This window comes from Eptesicus fuscus, chromosome 3, assembly GCF_027574615.1.
Source record: "Eptesicus fuscus isolate TK198812 chromosome 3, DD_ASM_mEF_20220401, whole genome shotgun sequence".
NCBI classification, from domain to species: Eukaryota; Metazoa; Chordata; class Mammalia; order Chiroptera; family Vespertilionidae; genus Eptesicus; species Eptesicus fuscus.
The window spans coordinates 48,859,825-48,876,061 of record NC_072475.1 but is presented as its reverse complement, the minus strand read 5'-3'; the positions used below and the strand labels follow the sequence as shown (position 1 = coordinate 48,876,061).

General features: G+C 38.9%; 1 protein-coding gene across 1 annotated transcript in view; it reads left to right on the top strand.

Annotated features, from left to right (window-relative positions):
- The window catches only part of GMNC (geminin coiled-coil domain containing), a 47,868-nt gene extending 32,018 nt beyond the window's left edge, over nucleotides 1-15,850 (top strand). Inside the window, exons 3-6 of the mRNA XM_008151630.3 lie at nucleotides 7,173-7,347; nucleotides 8,998-9,086; nucleotides 10,055-10,171; nucleotides 15,230-15,850. Coding sequence (XP_008149852.2) covers nucleotides 7,173-7,347; nucleotides 8,998-9,086; nucleotides 10,055-10,171; nucleotides 15,230-15,850 — 1,002 coding nt within the window. The remainder of the gene's footprint in view (nucleotides 1-7,172; nucleotides 7,348-8,997; nucleotides 9,087-10,054; nucleotides 10,172-15,229) is intronic.
- The last annotated feature ends 387 nt before the right edge of the window (nucleotides 15,851-16,237 follow it).

Here is a 16,237-nt window from a genome sequence, read left to right as displayed (position 1 = left end):
GCAGCTGGATGGGCCCGGCCATGCCCCCCCCGGGTGCCGATCGCCCCGGGGACCCCCGGGAGCGACTGCATGGGCCTGGCCCCGCCCCCCTGGGGTGCCAATCACCCCAGGGACCCCCGGAACTAAGAGGACTGGGCGCTGTCATCTTGATCTTCTCAACGGCCGGATAGGCCACCCAGAGTCCCACCCCCCAGCCTCCTGCTGGCCCAATCGTGGGCATAGCGTAGGTGCGGTCAATTTGCATGTTTCTCTATTATAAGGTAGGATATATTTCTTTGTCTTCTTTTCATGAAAGAGCCACATTATTTCAGGTTCTCTGATAATTCCAGGGCTAAATGGTTTCAGTTGTCTTATTTGTTATTATACCATGGACTACATTTTTTTGAAGAAACCACAGTGATGTCTTTATTTCCACTATCTTCATGGTAAAATTGGATGCATTGGTCAGTGACAATTCACTTTTCAGGTCTTTAACCCTTTGCACTCGCTTGCTTTTTTCTCGATTCCTTTATTCTACTCAGGATTTAATTTTTTAAATACCCCAGATTTTACAAAGTGCAGCAGTAGAATAAAAAACTGGAGTTTCTTTTCATACAAACTTATTTATTTGGATTTTTTTATATTTCAAATTATTGATACATTCAATACAATTCAACATACGAGCTGCTACCAATGCTAACAGTGTCGAATCACACTCGACATCCGAGTGCAAAAGGTCTAGTCAGCAATCCACCCAGGAATCTATTAATAATTCCTATGGGTGATTTCAGGAGCAATGAATGCACTGGAGCCTACTTTATGAAAATACTGGGGCTCCTAAAGCAGAAATTCACTTTGTTTCAAATTATAATTGAACTAGTATATCTCTAATATATGGTTATCATAATAACTCTCTATTTTAATTATTTTCTAATGTGGTTGGAGTGAAATAATAGGGAGCAGAGTTGTATTTATTTTGTTTGGTTTAGGATTTCACATCTCTAACCTTTGTGGTAATGCTAAGCTAATTTCACTGTTTTTTATGTGTTTTTGTAGTAGTATTGAGATGACTGTATTCCAATTTGACCAGATAGGTTATCACAAACAGAGTTTCCCAACAAGTATACCAAGTCACAGAGTTGTAGCTTTGATAGGACCTGGGAGAAATGGGAGCCCCCATGTCCTCAACAGTCAGGATAAGCGTCAACTATTTATTCCAGCTTACCCACAGCCATTTTTTAAATTTATCTTTATTGCTCAAAGTATTACAGATGTCCGTTTCACCCCGCCCATTAACCCCCTTCATTCCACACCTACCCCCTTATTTTTAAGTGCTATCTTGTGAGAAAAGCCAGAAAGCAATGCTACAGAGTTCAGAACAGGTTTACCTCAAATATAGACCTATATCTATTTGCTAGCTATCCCTCAATATGAAGTAAATCATTTATATTTGAAAAATATACCCTTATACTTGATAATCTTCAAATTTGTGAATGAAACAATAATATATAATGTCCTTTAATAGAATGCAATAAAATATAACTGAAAAATCAAGTAATCACTTAATAAGCCAATATAGGGCAAAAGTTCATTATAATACTTTTGAAATAAATTCTGGCTCAAACACCCAATAAAATAGTGTCATAAATATCCATTCTCCTCCCTCTCACACAGAGTTTTAAAAAAAATATTTTTTATTGATTTCAGAGAGGAAGGGAGAGGGAGAGAGAGATAGAAACATCAATGATGAGAGAGAATCATTGATCAGGGATCCAGTATGCAACCCAGGCATGTACCCTGACCACAGAATTGAATCATGACCTACTGGTTCATAGTCGATGCTCAACCACTGAGCACGTCGGCCACACCAAACTCTTCTATAGAGTGCTATTTATCCAAGGCCTTTCTCTCTTCTGGCTAATAACCTGTTATCATTTTCTCAAACATTAAATTGATTTTGTTGCCAGAATTAACAGTTACTAAATTGTTCTTCTGTTCATATATGCATAAGTTATTGCATATATGCTGGTTGCTAGAAGCCATGCTGATTTACAGAAGGTAGGGAGTAGGCAATACCCTGTCCATATAAACATGATTTCTACACATCATTCTGGAGAGATGAAATTCAAAGCTATATCTTAACAAACTAAACGTGTAATCATTCTCCAGATAGGCTGAAATAAAATATTCAGATGTTTAATCGCCCAAGGCAAATTACTACTGCACTGAATTTTCTCTAAGGGTTACTCTTTTCTTTACCTTCATGTGAAAGCAGAAATACTATCTTTTTATTGCCTGAGATTCAGCTGTTGAAGCTATGGAAAAAAGCTATGATTGTAAAGAGAATTTAAAATTGTTCTTTATTATATATGCTACTGAATTCACTAATAAGGCAATTGAGTAAAGTGTCCTCCAGGGGTGAAATAAAAGAACATTCCATATGCCAAACTATTTATCTCCTTGGCTCACCTCTGATCATACTCTACTCTTTTCTGTCTGTAGGTTTGGTTTGTGTGTAGGTCAAATTACCTCCTATTTTGTTATATCTTTGCCCTGGCAGGAGGCAGAGCCCTGATTCAACAATTGGGCTGTTATTAGCCACCTCCCTTTTAACACCATCACTTCAGCCACAATACAAAAGGCAGTTTTTTAACTAATCTTATTCATAGATGAAAAAACATCTACATGTGTTACAACCACTAAGAAAATTGCCCCTCTTTCTTTCAAATATATAAACTAAAAATGACCAAAAGATTTTACATTATTGCTTACTTGACTCATTTTTCAAACAAACAAACACCATCAAACAACCAACCAAAAAAACATGGCTTATACCTAAGCAGTAGACTTAAAATAAAAAGATGTCCTTAAATCAGATCTTAAGAATTTGGAAAATTTTCCATCAGTTTATGATTTCAGGAGAGCTTTATCTTCAGATTTATGTTCCATTGTCAATAGCTCTTCACTGTTTAACTTGAGGGATTCTCTACCACCCTAAATACTCCCACTTCCACGACACTCAAGTTGTTAATGATTTATGACACTTGTGTAACTAAAACCCATTGAAAATTTAAAAAAGTATTGCTAGTCCTAATAAAAACCCACATGGTTTTTAAATGTAACTTTCATTTTCACTTACTTTTAACAAGCAAGGCACAGCAGCACATGTGTTCAAAAAGCAAAGTCCTCTACATGAAACAATAATAATAGCTACTATCCATAATGTAGATAGTGAATTAGGAATATTCAAACATTAGTGGTCAGTTTTTTAATCTCTCAAATAGGTATTTCTTTCTTAATTTACCTGAAGAGCTAACTGAGGACTTAGAGAACATGATAATATAGCCCCAGGTGATTCAGTCTCAGAGTAGAGCAGGAATTTCAACCCAGGTATATATTTGTATCCAAAGCCTATGCCCTTTACTTTTATGCCATGTTTTCACAATTGCCCATTTTGAGTCACTTTTGGGGTCAAGAAGTAATATCTTCCACAGGCTCACAGGTCTCATTTTTGACAGTTTTAACTCAATCCTCCTTTCTCTGCCATTGGTGCTCTTCACCCTGAACAAGATCACCGATTATTACTACCTGAATGGATTTTGATCTGTTTTCCCTCATTATCTCAGGGTCATATTGCCAGGGCATTCTCTCCCCTTATGCAGTGAGAGTAGAGAGGGGACCACTCATGTCAAGTAATCCAGGCAGTAACTTCCAGGCCGTAATCTCCAAATCTGGTAATGTCCATGTAAAAATGCTTGTGAATAAACAGTATTAGAACAGGAGAAGAGGACTCTATGAAGTCTAGAGCCTTCCTCCTCTTCCTCTTGTATTCTTTTTTTTTTTTTAATTTTGGCACAGAACACTTAATGAGCATCTGCTGTCTGCTAATCACTGCTAAGTGTTATGGATGATATGCACAAGGCAAGGCAGAATAAAGGTCAACACTAGTTTAAAGAAAGGACCATGCAAGCCAGAATCAGAAGTTTTCTCAATTCCTACACCATACCTGTATTCGTTGGCTGGGGCTTCCATAGCAAGAACCACAGACTGGGTGGCTCAAACAACAAAAATTTATTTTCTCACTGTTCTGGAGGCTGGAAGTCCAAGATCAAGGAGTCTGCTGTGTTATCAGTTTCTCCTAGGCCTCTCTCCTGGACTTGTAAATGTCCGCCTTCTGGCTGTTTCCTTTTCTTCCCACATGCCACCCCTGTGGCTCTTTCTTTTCTTATAAGGACACCAGTCTTGTTTGCTTCCAGTACCATCCTTATAACATCTTAACCTTGATTACCTCTCTAGAGTCCCTATCTCCAAATATAGTCATATTGAGGGTTAGAGATAAAAGATATACATTTTGATGGAACACAATTCAGTGCATGAAAATGCCTATTGCATACATGGCTATAACTTGCAGTGAAAGAAGTCAAGAGATTCAAGAAAAAAAAAAATTATAGTGGTTAGAAGCATGGATGCCGGAGCCAGATGGTCAATTCCCGAGTCTGCCAGTACCTAACTGAAAACACTGGCCAAGTTTCTTAACTTCGGTGCATCAGTTGCCATCCTTTAAAACAGGGACAAGAAGAGCACCTTCCTCCTAAGTTATTGTCATTTGAAATAAGTTGGCTATTTCAACTTATATATATGAAAAGTTTTAAAGATGCTATTATGCCTCTTTCACCTCTGGATATGAAATCACAGGAATCATGAGAATAAAATGCAAGAGAGAAGATGGTGGAAATTAAACATTTTAATTGAGAAGTATTAACACACTAATTTTTCTTAATTGTAATAATTTATTTATATAATAGTAGTTGTGAGGATAGGACCAACACAGAGACAGACACTTCAGATTCTTAAATTTGTAACCTAATTCATTCTCAATTGAGCACCCCATCACATGCTAAAAATTGTCCCAGGCCCTTTGGAGAAAGCAGTGAACAAAACAGACAGAACCCTCTATTCCCCTGAAGCTTACATTCTAGAATAGAGATAGATCACCACCACATCGAACACCCACTTTAGGAGTTGGGGAAAATGAGCCATAGGATAGAAGGAGGGAAAAAAAAGCCAATCAATTCACAATGGCATACAGCAAGTTGATATTTATCACGTGACCGGAAAAATACACAGGAGCAGTATTAACTCTGGAGCCTATTATTGGGCTTCCCCTAGTGCTGGCCTGATCCCTGAGATGCGGGTTTGGGCTGACCCTACGCCCTGGCACCTGCCAACCAGTCCGCCCCGTCCTGCTGGGCCCTGCGCACCGCGCGGGCGGGAGCGGGTGCTCGCTCAGTCTGCCCGGGCTGTGCGGTCTCCGCCACCCCTGACGCCGGCAGCGAGCCTGCACCGGCGCGCGTTTTGAAGGTTTCAGGTCCCAGCAGGCGATCGCCCTGAGCGCTAATGATTTTGGCTTTGGCTGGATGATTCCTGAGCCTCGCACCAAATCAGAGGCGGCGCTCACCGGGAGCCCCTAGCGTCACCCACAGCTCCAGCAGATTAGAACTCGCCTCTCCTAGCTCCTCCCCTCAGTCCCATTTAAAACTCCCACCAGCTTTTCCGAAAAATTAAGACTGGACTCAGTTTCTGCAGCGCCTTCTTCCACTGCAAGATGGTAAGTGAGGAACTGGCTTTTGCTAGCTCGCTGGTGAAACCTGGGGGTGCTGAGAGCTAGTAAGCTTTGCATTTAGAATTTCTTCCACCTTGGAAGGAAGATTTCTCTGCTACCTGTCAATTAAGACAGGTTCTTTGCTGCCCATCTCCCTTTCTCATTCCCCCTCTCTCTCATCCTTTACCCTCTCTGTTATTTCTTTCTCCCAACTTTCCCTGTACACCTGCACTCACTTTTCATTCCACATCTTTCTCTAGATTATGCACATATTAGCAAACACTTGGACTTAACCTAGTCTAGGGCTATTTGGGGTTTGTTTTCTTCTCAGGTGTCAATTGCATAATAGCTCAGCTCTAATTCCAGAAATAACCTCAGGGAAAGAGCCTACAAACATGCTTTTAGAATAAAAGAAATAGCACTTGATAAACTTTGGCTGAATTTCTTTAGTCTGCACTGCCCAAGCTGGACTTGCTTCAAAATGGGCTTTTTCAAAACTTAATTTACCAGGAACATGTGAGTTTTTTTTTTTTTTCTTATTTGTTTTCTTTGTTTATGTTATGCCCAAGAAAGTCCTCAAGTCAACAACGAGTTATAGTGGTCAAAAGAGTTTGTCCAAATCTGCACTCCGCTTAAATGAATGGCTTTTACCTGATTAAACATTGACAAATAATTAGAAATGGGTTGTTGTACAAATTAACCCAGGAAGGCTGCTGCATACCTGCCCCTGCCTGGGCATTTGGAGAGATTGTGTTTGAGGAGTCCTGGGAGGGTGCTCACTGGCTCAGAACACAGTGGAGAATACCTGCCAGGGAGTTAGGAGTGGCAAGATAACTCTGGAAGGGCACTGAGACCTGGTGATGGAGAGACCTAGAGCTTGCTGTCTCTGCTGATTAATTTAGTTCAGCTCTGCTTATGTATTTACTTGGAATGATTTTATGCTCCTGAGCTTAGAGTTAGGAGTGAGGGGCAATATGTATTTCATTATCTCTGGAATATATCTATCTATCTATTTAAAACCATTCAGATCACCACAGGATCCAGTAGCATTTGAAGCCAGAGGAGAGAAAAAGAGATGAATGGGGCACCTGTAGAGTTCAGAAAGTAAGAAACTAAAATAAGGAAGTTAGATTATATTTTGTTGTTCTGTTTATTTCAGCCTTCGTATTATATGTCTTTCAAGGCTATTGGAAATATAATTAAGGTATTTGCTAGAAAGAGTCAAGTAGTTCTTATGTCTTTGAATCATTAAGTAAAATTCCTTTTACTTAGATCATAGGTAGCCTGTTAGATGACTCAGACATGGCAATAGAGAATACTCCTGGATATGTACCAATTTGGACCATTCAATTGTAGCCTGTTCTTTGCAGAGAGGGTCTTAGGAAAGTACTGGGTAAGCCAAGGAGCTGACTCCCTTCTAGTATTTATATTTTGACCAGTCAAAATTAATCTGGGATCTATACTTAGCACCTTTACTGTTTTTTATTCATTGCATGTAATTTTGGCATCTTTCTCCCACCCTTTCCTCTCTCCAAATCCCCATCACCCCATCTGCTGGGAACCCCTCTACCCTTCATACTGATTTTCACAGAACACCGTTCTGCCTTGCCAAGACCAGTACTTTGTAGGAGGCCAGAGCTATAATTGCCCGTATTCCACTACAACGTCAGAATCTAGTGTTGACGTTTCCACGGAGACTTGGGTCTCTTTCTGGGCTGCTGGTCTCCTGGACAACAGAGAGCCCCAACAAGCACCGCAGGCACAGGGTAAGTTCTGCTCTTCCGCTTTCCTGGTAGATCTGAAGCCCTTTTCCAGCACCCATAGTTGCAAAGCATCATGGGCTGGAACTCTGTAGAAGAAGGGATGGTATGAAAAGTTTAAGAAAACCCAAAGACTCATGCATTATACAAGCTAAATAATCCATTCTTTTGTACTTGCCAAATAGTGAAAACAAGCTTCTTCCCCTTGCCTGCTGGACAATCTGTATTTCTCCCTATACCTTTCAGTACTTGGAGATTTCCAATTCACTGAGAGAGTTTGGGTCTGGATCAAAGTTTTATGAGCAATCCTAGTGGGATGCTTTTGGAATCAAGACATGAGTTAGAACATTTCTTTTGGAGTTTCCCTGGGTATGAGAGAAAAACAAGGAGAAATACTAACTTAATATTTTATTTCATAGAGCAAAGTCTATGAACAGTGTCTTGTAAGTAGAAAAAAATGATTCTTTGTTTTGCCCCAAGAAGACTTCAATTTTGGAAGGAAGTATAACATTGATGGAAAATTGCATATTGATTTTAACCTAGAGCTTAGTCAACAGTATTTATAAATATTAAATTTATGTATTAACATTCAAGTTTCTGAAAAAACTCTGAGACAATTTAGAATTAAATATCTGCACTATTGATTCTGCCACATAATTTTTTTAATTTGAGAAAAGACACAAAAAGCCCCAAACTATAAAAAAACACATATAACAGGAAGAAAGTTTTTCAGTTTTTTTCTTCTACCACAAGAAACAGAGAAACAGAATGTCCAAGACTATGAAATGAAACAGTTTATAAAATTTTATTCTTGTCTCCTTATCCATTGTTCTACTTTAATTAAAAATATTTCAGTAGTAATATTTCTGTTTAAATACAGAAAGGCAAGAGTCAGAACTGTTTTAGGTGAGGAAAAGAAGGTAAAAGTAAACCGATTTAGTGTGCCCGACCATTGTTTTCTTGGTCGGTACAGCTTATTGTCAAATATGAAAACAAAACAAAACACCTATTTGTAAAAGCATGTAAAACACACAGAGAATGGTATTTGAAATACATGAGTTGTCATTTTGAGATTTCACCAATGTCTTCAGAAAAGTAAGGTACAAATTATTTTAAAGTAGAAATTGCTACCACAAAGAATTCTGCATAAATATTCTCCATCAGATTTAACTGCTAGGGTGACAGGCAGAGATTTTCATCTGGGGAAAATGGTAGCATCAAAAATAGAATTTGATTCTAGAGCCTACATTTTCAAGCAGTAAAGCTTAGAAAATAAGATAAAAACATAGTGGAATTGCAATGTTATGCCTAGTGGGGGTGGATCAGTAAATATTTGAGTGAATTAATAATGCAGATGGGACAGTCTTTATAAATTTAGCCAGCAGGAATACATAAAGTAGGGAGGGATGTGACTTGTTAGCTCTTAAAAATGCACCTCTGTAGCTATTCTGGTATACAGTCTATGAATATTTGTCTTTTATGGCATCCTGGCCGCTCCTAAAGCTTTAAATATTTTGTTTTCCTGTACGGAGGCAATGGCTATTTTTGGAATGGAAATTGAACCTATTAAACATTCTGAAATATTTTTGTAAATTCTTTATCAACCCAAAACTGCAAGTGTATTTTCTCAGTTACCTATTTGGTGTTTCCACATAGAATCATCCAGTGACTTGAATTTCCCTTTTCCTAACTCTTGTTCATGGGAAGAGGCTCAGCTTTCCTCTCAGCTCTACAGAAACAAGCAGGTATGTACAGAAGATCAGAACACTGGGACCGGCCATGCTCCATGCAGTCCATTCTTAATGTTGTTCCTCAATGTCACACTGCTTCCTTTCCCTTGTAAATTCATATGTTAACTTTCAGTTTAGGACCCAAGTGATTATAAGTCTATAGAGTGATAAAATTTAGGTGGTAATACCAAAGAAAAAACAAATAAACAACCCCCAGAAAACAAACAAACAAAAAAACACCACCACAACCACCAACAGCAACCAAAACCCACTAGGAAGATCAAAAGTCAAGCCCTGACTCTGCACATATATTAGCTGTATGCCCTCTTGAATCCTTATTTCCTTATCTGTGAAATTGAAATATTTGGGCTGCCTTCCTTTGTGAGCTGTTGGAAAGATCAAATGATATAATGAGTGTGGTAATATTTTAAAATCATAGTTCATCACTTGGAGAAGGAATAATGGTTGTAAGTTTTTTACAAAGATTGCTTCATATTCCATAATTTGCTTATAGCTGTTTCAGAGAGAGTAATTTAATGAAGTGGATATACAAGCCAATAAATCTGAGACTGAGGGAAGCCAACCCACCTTTTTTATTCTTCTTCTTCTTCTTTTTTTTTTTTTGTAAAGTACAAGGTAAAAGTCCAGCAAAACTTTTCCAAACATCTTTTTCTATATTTAAACAGTTGCACGCAGTTCATTTTCCTACATACCTTCCCTTGTGGTTACAATTTTAGAAGTCATATAATCTCTTCAAACACTTTGCAATGGAAAAAAAAAATCAGAGCACAAAACTGAACAATCAGGTGGTAGGTGGGTGTAGACTGAATTTAGGCCTCTGAGGAGGAGGGCTCCCTGAGGTAGAGTTCTTAAAACAAACAAAATAATAATCAGGTTTAAGCAGGTTAAGGATCAGTGGCACTATTACATGGTTACAAAGTCAATATAGTGGAGCAGCCTTCACCATTGTCTCCTTTTTGCAGCTCCAAGATACTCTGGTGCAGAAGGAAGAAGAACTTGCTAGGTTACATGAAGAGAATAATCACCTCAGACAATACCTGAATTCTGCTCTGGTTAAATGTCTTGAGGAAAAAGCCAAGGTATGTACCTCTCCCCTCTATAAGGATAGAGTGGATATAAGTCTATTTGAGAAAGGAGAGCATTTGGATAACACTCCTTGATTAAATGGAGGAAGTCTACCAAACGTGCCTTCAAATGCATTTATAGGATGGATGGATTTTTCTAATCAAAATACAGCACTTTCAGAAGAATTTTTATGTATCATTTCTTGGAAGCAACTAGATTATATATTTTAGTCATATATTACAAAAGAAGTTGCTTAAGGATCAAAAGCCAGCCAAGGGAGTTGCTGAGACCACAGAAGCTAATTAAAGACAGACTTAGTTAGATGGAACATTGGAGAGGGAATCAGATCTGAGGAACACTGGGTTCTTTTCATCATCTGTTTGACTTTTGGCGAATCACTGTCACTTAGGGCCTCAGTTACCTTCATCTGCAAATCAATGGGCTAAAAGATCTTTTAAGAATCTTCCCAGCTCTGAATTGTCACGAATTTGACTGGAGCCCAGATCTCTTGACTGTCAATTAGAGATTGCTAATTACATTATCTTTATTTTGTAATTGATTTTTAGAGAGGGAGAGGGAGCAAGACAGAAACATCAATGTGAGAGTAACATTGATTGGCTGTTTCCTGCACATGCCCTACCAAGGATCCAGCCCCAAACCCAAGCAAGTTCCCTGACTAGAAATCAAACCAGAAACCTTTCAGTGCATAGGATGATGCCCAACCAACAGAGCCACATTGGCCAGGGATATATTATCTTTTAATAAGCATTTTTCTTACATTTCTAAAATGAATTATTCTAACTCGAGGGTAAATAGCTTGCCCATAGCCCCTTTTTGTTCTTCTTCATTGCTTTGGTTTTCATATTTTTTGTTATCTTTTTGCCATTCTGTTATTATTATTGCTTCTATCAATTTTTACCTTACTTCTAGACAAGCCACATTATTTGATATGATTTAATCTAAATTGATGATGCTTTTTACTACTCTTACTGGACAAAGCAGTTCAGAGAAAAAGAGGCACACTATTTTTGAGTCCTTTACAATTCAGCTCTTATCACTATTAGCCTTAACTGCAGAAAAAGAACAGTTATTAAATTAGTATGTGATAATAATTAGGCAGCTTTTTCTCCCTTATTCTCAATTTTGCAAGATTTAGAATACTATAATACACTAGTAGCCCGTTTGCACGAAGATTCGTGCAATAGACCTTCATTCACCTGGCTGCCTGCACCAGTTTTCTGCCGGCACCGGGGACCCAGGCCTTGGCTGTGGCCACCGCCTTCTGCCTTCTTTCAGGGTCGGGGCTTGGCCCCAGGCGGTGGCCTTGGGCTCGGCCGCACCCAACATCCCTGCTAAGGATCGCAGGAGCCGACCCGCAGTGGTTTCCTGCGATTCCTGCAGGCTCCCTGCTGGTGCCCAAGGCCGGGAAAGCCTCTTGTGGCTTTCCCGACCTTGGGCTCCGCCACACCCCAACGTCCCTGCAACGGTTTCCTGGTGGGCGTGGTTGGTGGGCGTGGCTTGGTTGGTGGGTGTGGCTTGGGCATAGCAAAGGTGCGGTCCATTTGCATATTTGTCTATTATAAGGTAAGATATCACATGGGAGTGCTATGAAAGTTAATGAAATAAGAGGAAGCAGTGTTACATAGTGTTTCTTTTTTCTTTTTAGACAGTAATTGCAACTCATTTTATTATTTTTTAATTTATTTTTATTGTTGAAAGTATTATAGATGCCCCAATTTTATTTTTTTAATTTATGTTTATTGTTGACACTACTACAGATATCCCCTTCCCTCTCCCCCCACCCCCGCCCTTGCCCACCTCCACCCAGTCCTGCCTCCCCTCCCTCTGGCCATCACCACACTGTTATTTGTATCTATGGGTTATGCATATAAGTTTTTTGGCTAATCTCTCCACCTTCCAGTCTGCCCTTCTCCCATCCCCTCTGACAGCTGTCAGTCTGTTCCATGTGTCCCTGCCTCTGGTTCTATTTTGTTTGTCAGCTTATTTTGTTCATTAGATTCCACATATAAGTGAGATCATATGGTATTTGTCTTATTTCACTTAGCATAATAATCTCCAGGTCCATCCAAGCTGTCACAAAATGTAACATTTCCTTCTTTTTTATAGCCATGTAGTATTCCATTGTGTAAAGGTACCAGAGCTATTTTTTTTTTTAATCCTCACCTGAGGACATATGTTTATTGATGAGAAAGAGAGAGAGAGAGAGAGAGAGAGAGAGAGAGAGAGAGAGAGAGAGAGCAGAGATAAACATCAATCAGCTTCCTCCCATATCGATGTAACCCACAACATAGGTATGTGCCTGACCAGAAGTCGAACCAACAACCTTTTTGGTGTACCTGATGATGCTCCAATCACCTGAGCAACCCAGCCAAGGCCCACGTCATTTTAATCCACTCATCTCCTGCAATGATCATAGGGCTACATATATTCTTTTGAATTAGTGATTCAGGTTTCTTAGGATATATTCCCAGAACTAGAATCACTGGGTACAAAGGCAGTTCAATTTTTAATTTTTTGAGGAAACTCCATACTGTTTTCCACAGTGGCTGCACCAGTATGCATTCCAACCAACAGTGCATGAGGGGTCCCATTTCTCCACATCCTCACCTGCACTAGCTGTTTGTTGATTTATTGATAATAACCTATCTGACAGGCATGAGGTGATACCTCATTGTGGTTTTAATTTGCATCTCTCTGATGATCAGTCACTTTGAGCATTTTTTCATATGCCTCTTGGTGACCTTTATGTCTATTTAGGTCCTTTGCCAATTTTTAATTGGATTATTCATCTTCCTTTTGTTAAGTTATATGAGTTCCTTATATATTTTAGATATTAACCCTTTATCAGATATATCATTGGTAAATATGTTCTCCCATACAGTAAGCCCCCTTTCAATTTTGTTAATGGTTTCTTTTGCTGTGCAGAAGCTTTTTAGTTTGATGTAGTCTATGTGTTTATTTTTTTCCATTGTTTCCCTTGCCCTAGGAGATATATTAGCAAAAATATTATTATGAGAAATGTCTTAGATTTTACTGGTATGTTTTCTTCTAGGATCTTTATGGTTTTGTTACTTACATATATATTTTATCCACTTTGAGTTTATTCTTGTGTATGGTATAAGTTGGTAATCCAATTTTTTTGCATATACCTGTCTAATTTTCCCAATACCATTTATTGATGTGACTGTCTTCATTGTATGCTCTTGCCTCCTTTGTTAAATATTAATTGAACATAATGGGTTGGGTCTATTCCTGGGTTTTCTGTACTGTTCCATTGATCTATATGCCTCTTCTTGTGCCAGTACCAGGCTTTTTTGATTACAGTGGCTTTGTAGTATGACTTGATACCTGGTATTGTGATCCCTCCAACTTCTTTTTTCTCAAGATTGCTATGGTTATTTGGGGTCCTTTTTGGCTCCATAAATTTTTTTGGAATATTTGTTCTAGATTTGGAAATATGCCATTGGTGTTTTGATAAGGATTACAGTGAATCTATAGATTGCTTTGGGTAGTATGGATATTTTGATGATGTTAGTTCTTTCAATCCATGAACATAGTATATTCTTTCACTTACTATATCTTCCTCTATTACTTTTTTCAATGTCCTATAGTTTTCCATGTGCAGGTCTACTACTTCCTTGGTTAAGTTTATTCATAGGTATCTTATTTTTTGTTGTTGTTGAAATGATAAATGGGATTGTGTTTCTCATTTCTCTTCCTGAGAGTTCATTACCCTATATAATAAAAGCCTAAGATGCTAAGTGTCAGACCTTTTGACTGTCTGACCAGTCACTATGATGCCCACTATGACGTGTACTGACCACCAGGGAACAGACACTCGGACCGGTAGGTTAGCTTGCTGCTGGGGTCCTGCTGATCGGTACTGGGCAAGACAGGCTGGACACGCACTGGAGATCTCCCGTGGTCCCTCCCGGGCCCCAATTGTGCACCGGTGGGATCCCTCGGCCTCGCCTGCACCCTTTTGCAATCTGGGACCCCTTAGGGGATGTCAGAGAGCCGGTTTCGGCCCAATCCTGGCAGGCCAAGCCAAAGGACCCCACTAGTGCATGAATCTGTGCACTGGGCCTCTAGTTGGTATATAAAAACGCCATCAATTTTTGGTTGTTAATTTTGTATTCTGCTACTTTGCCAAATTCATTTATTAAATCTAGTAGGTTTTATTTATTTGTTTGTTTGTTTGGTGTGGAGTCTTTAGGGCTTTCTATGTACAATATCATGTCATCTCCAAACAATGACAATTTTACTTCCTCCTTTCCAATTTGGATTCCTATGCCTTTTTCTAGTCTGATTGCTGTGGGTAGGACTTCCAGTGCTATGTTGAATAAACTAATTTTAATTATTCATTAGGAAAAATACAAACATTTAAAATTATATATTACTTTACAATTATTTGATTGTGAAAAGATACATCATTGGTGTATCATACTAACTTAAAACCAAAAAATATGTTTTATTATTTTGTGTGTGTTTCTATGCATTGTTTATTTATTTTTGCTCAACCTCTTCACCTTGTTCACCAAGCCCTCCAACTTCCCTCCCCTTGTTCTGTCTAGATTCAGATGGTTTAGATGTAAATGTAGGCTAAGTGATTTTTAACAAGCCATTACTATGCCTGTGCCTTAGTTTCTTTATTAAAGGAAATTTTAACAGTACTTAAAATGAGATCATGCATGTAACCAATGTCGATTACATGATAGTTGCTATTATTTTCATTATAATAATAATTACTTCCCTGGATAAAAATTTAAAGACATAATTTACTCCTTTCAACTTTTAAATGACTAGTAAAAAATATAAATTGGAATTTTTAGGTGGTAAATTCTCATCATATATTTAAACTTAGAAACAGAAGCTAATGCAATCAGTTTTACTTGTGCATGTGTGTGTGTGCAAATAGAAGTTTAATTAAGTTTTCTAAGGACTTAAAGGAGACTAGTTACTGTTTGAAGCAGGTGTAATTACACAACAGTAAAGAAAATGATATTGCTTGATTACCTGACTGTGTATATTTGCAAATGTTATTTCCCCAGAAATTGCTATCATCAGATGATTTCTCCAAAGCATATGGAAAATTCAGAAAGGGGAAGAGGAAACCCAAAGAGCAAAGATATTTTCCTCCTGAGATCCCCCATCACAAAAATGCCAAGAGAAACCTCTCTAGTGAATTTGCTAACTGTGAAGAACAACCTGGCCCCCCTGTGGATCCCTGGGTCCTTCAAACACTTGGGTTAAAAGATCTCAACACCATTGATGATACCTTATCAGCTAACTACAGTGCCCTCTCCTCTCATCCCAGAAGAATCACCAGCACATTTCCCCAGTTTCTGGAGGATGCAGTTGATTATGAAAAGGCCCCCACCGAGGATCTGCAAATTGACTATGGAGGTGAAAGAACCACTCCTTCCTGCAGCACTGCCAGCCCTGGGGAAGAGTTTCACTTCCTTTCTCAACTTTCAAATCCCCCAGGAGGGCTGCACACTCTTCCTTACTATACTTCTGATGTGTCACCCAATAAGACTGAGATGGCCTTTTCCACATCCCTGAGCCCTCACTGTAATGTGAAAACTCATTCCTTCCACCAGGGACAAGCCTTTGTTCGTCGAGATGAGGAGGGAGGCTGGAAGTTTACCTGGGTTCCTAAACAGTCTTAGTGACCCCTCTTCTATCACAAAGGACTGCCGTGAACTCTGTTTACAAAGACCTCTCTTGCACTTGAACCTGACTATGTGGAATACAGAAGCTATTTCCAAGACTGCCTCCTGCCACTTTAAATGTCACTCTCAATTACCCACTTAAATCTGCAGGGAATGGCTTCCAAGATTCTATAATGAAACATGTCTGCTCTTCTTTCACCTAAATTTGACTTGCTTACACACCAACACCTGCTGTTGACTTTCTCCCAGCACTTGAAAAAGGTATTTTCCAATTGCCTGTACATTCCTTTGAGACCTACATTTGCCGTTCCAATTATAACAAATTTAGCAGATTTTCTTCTTGCATCAGGCAGTTTAAATGCTCACAGCTTCCACAATCTCACT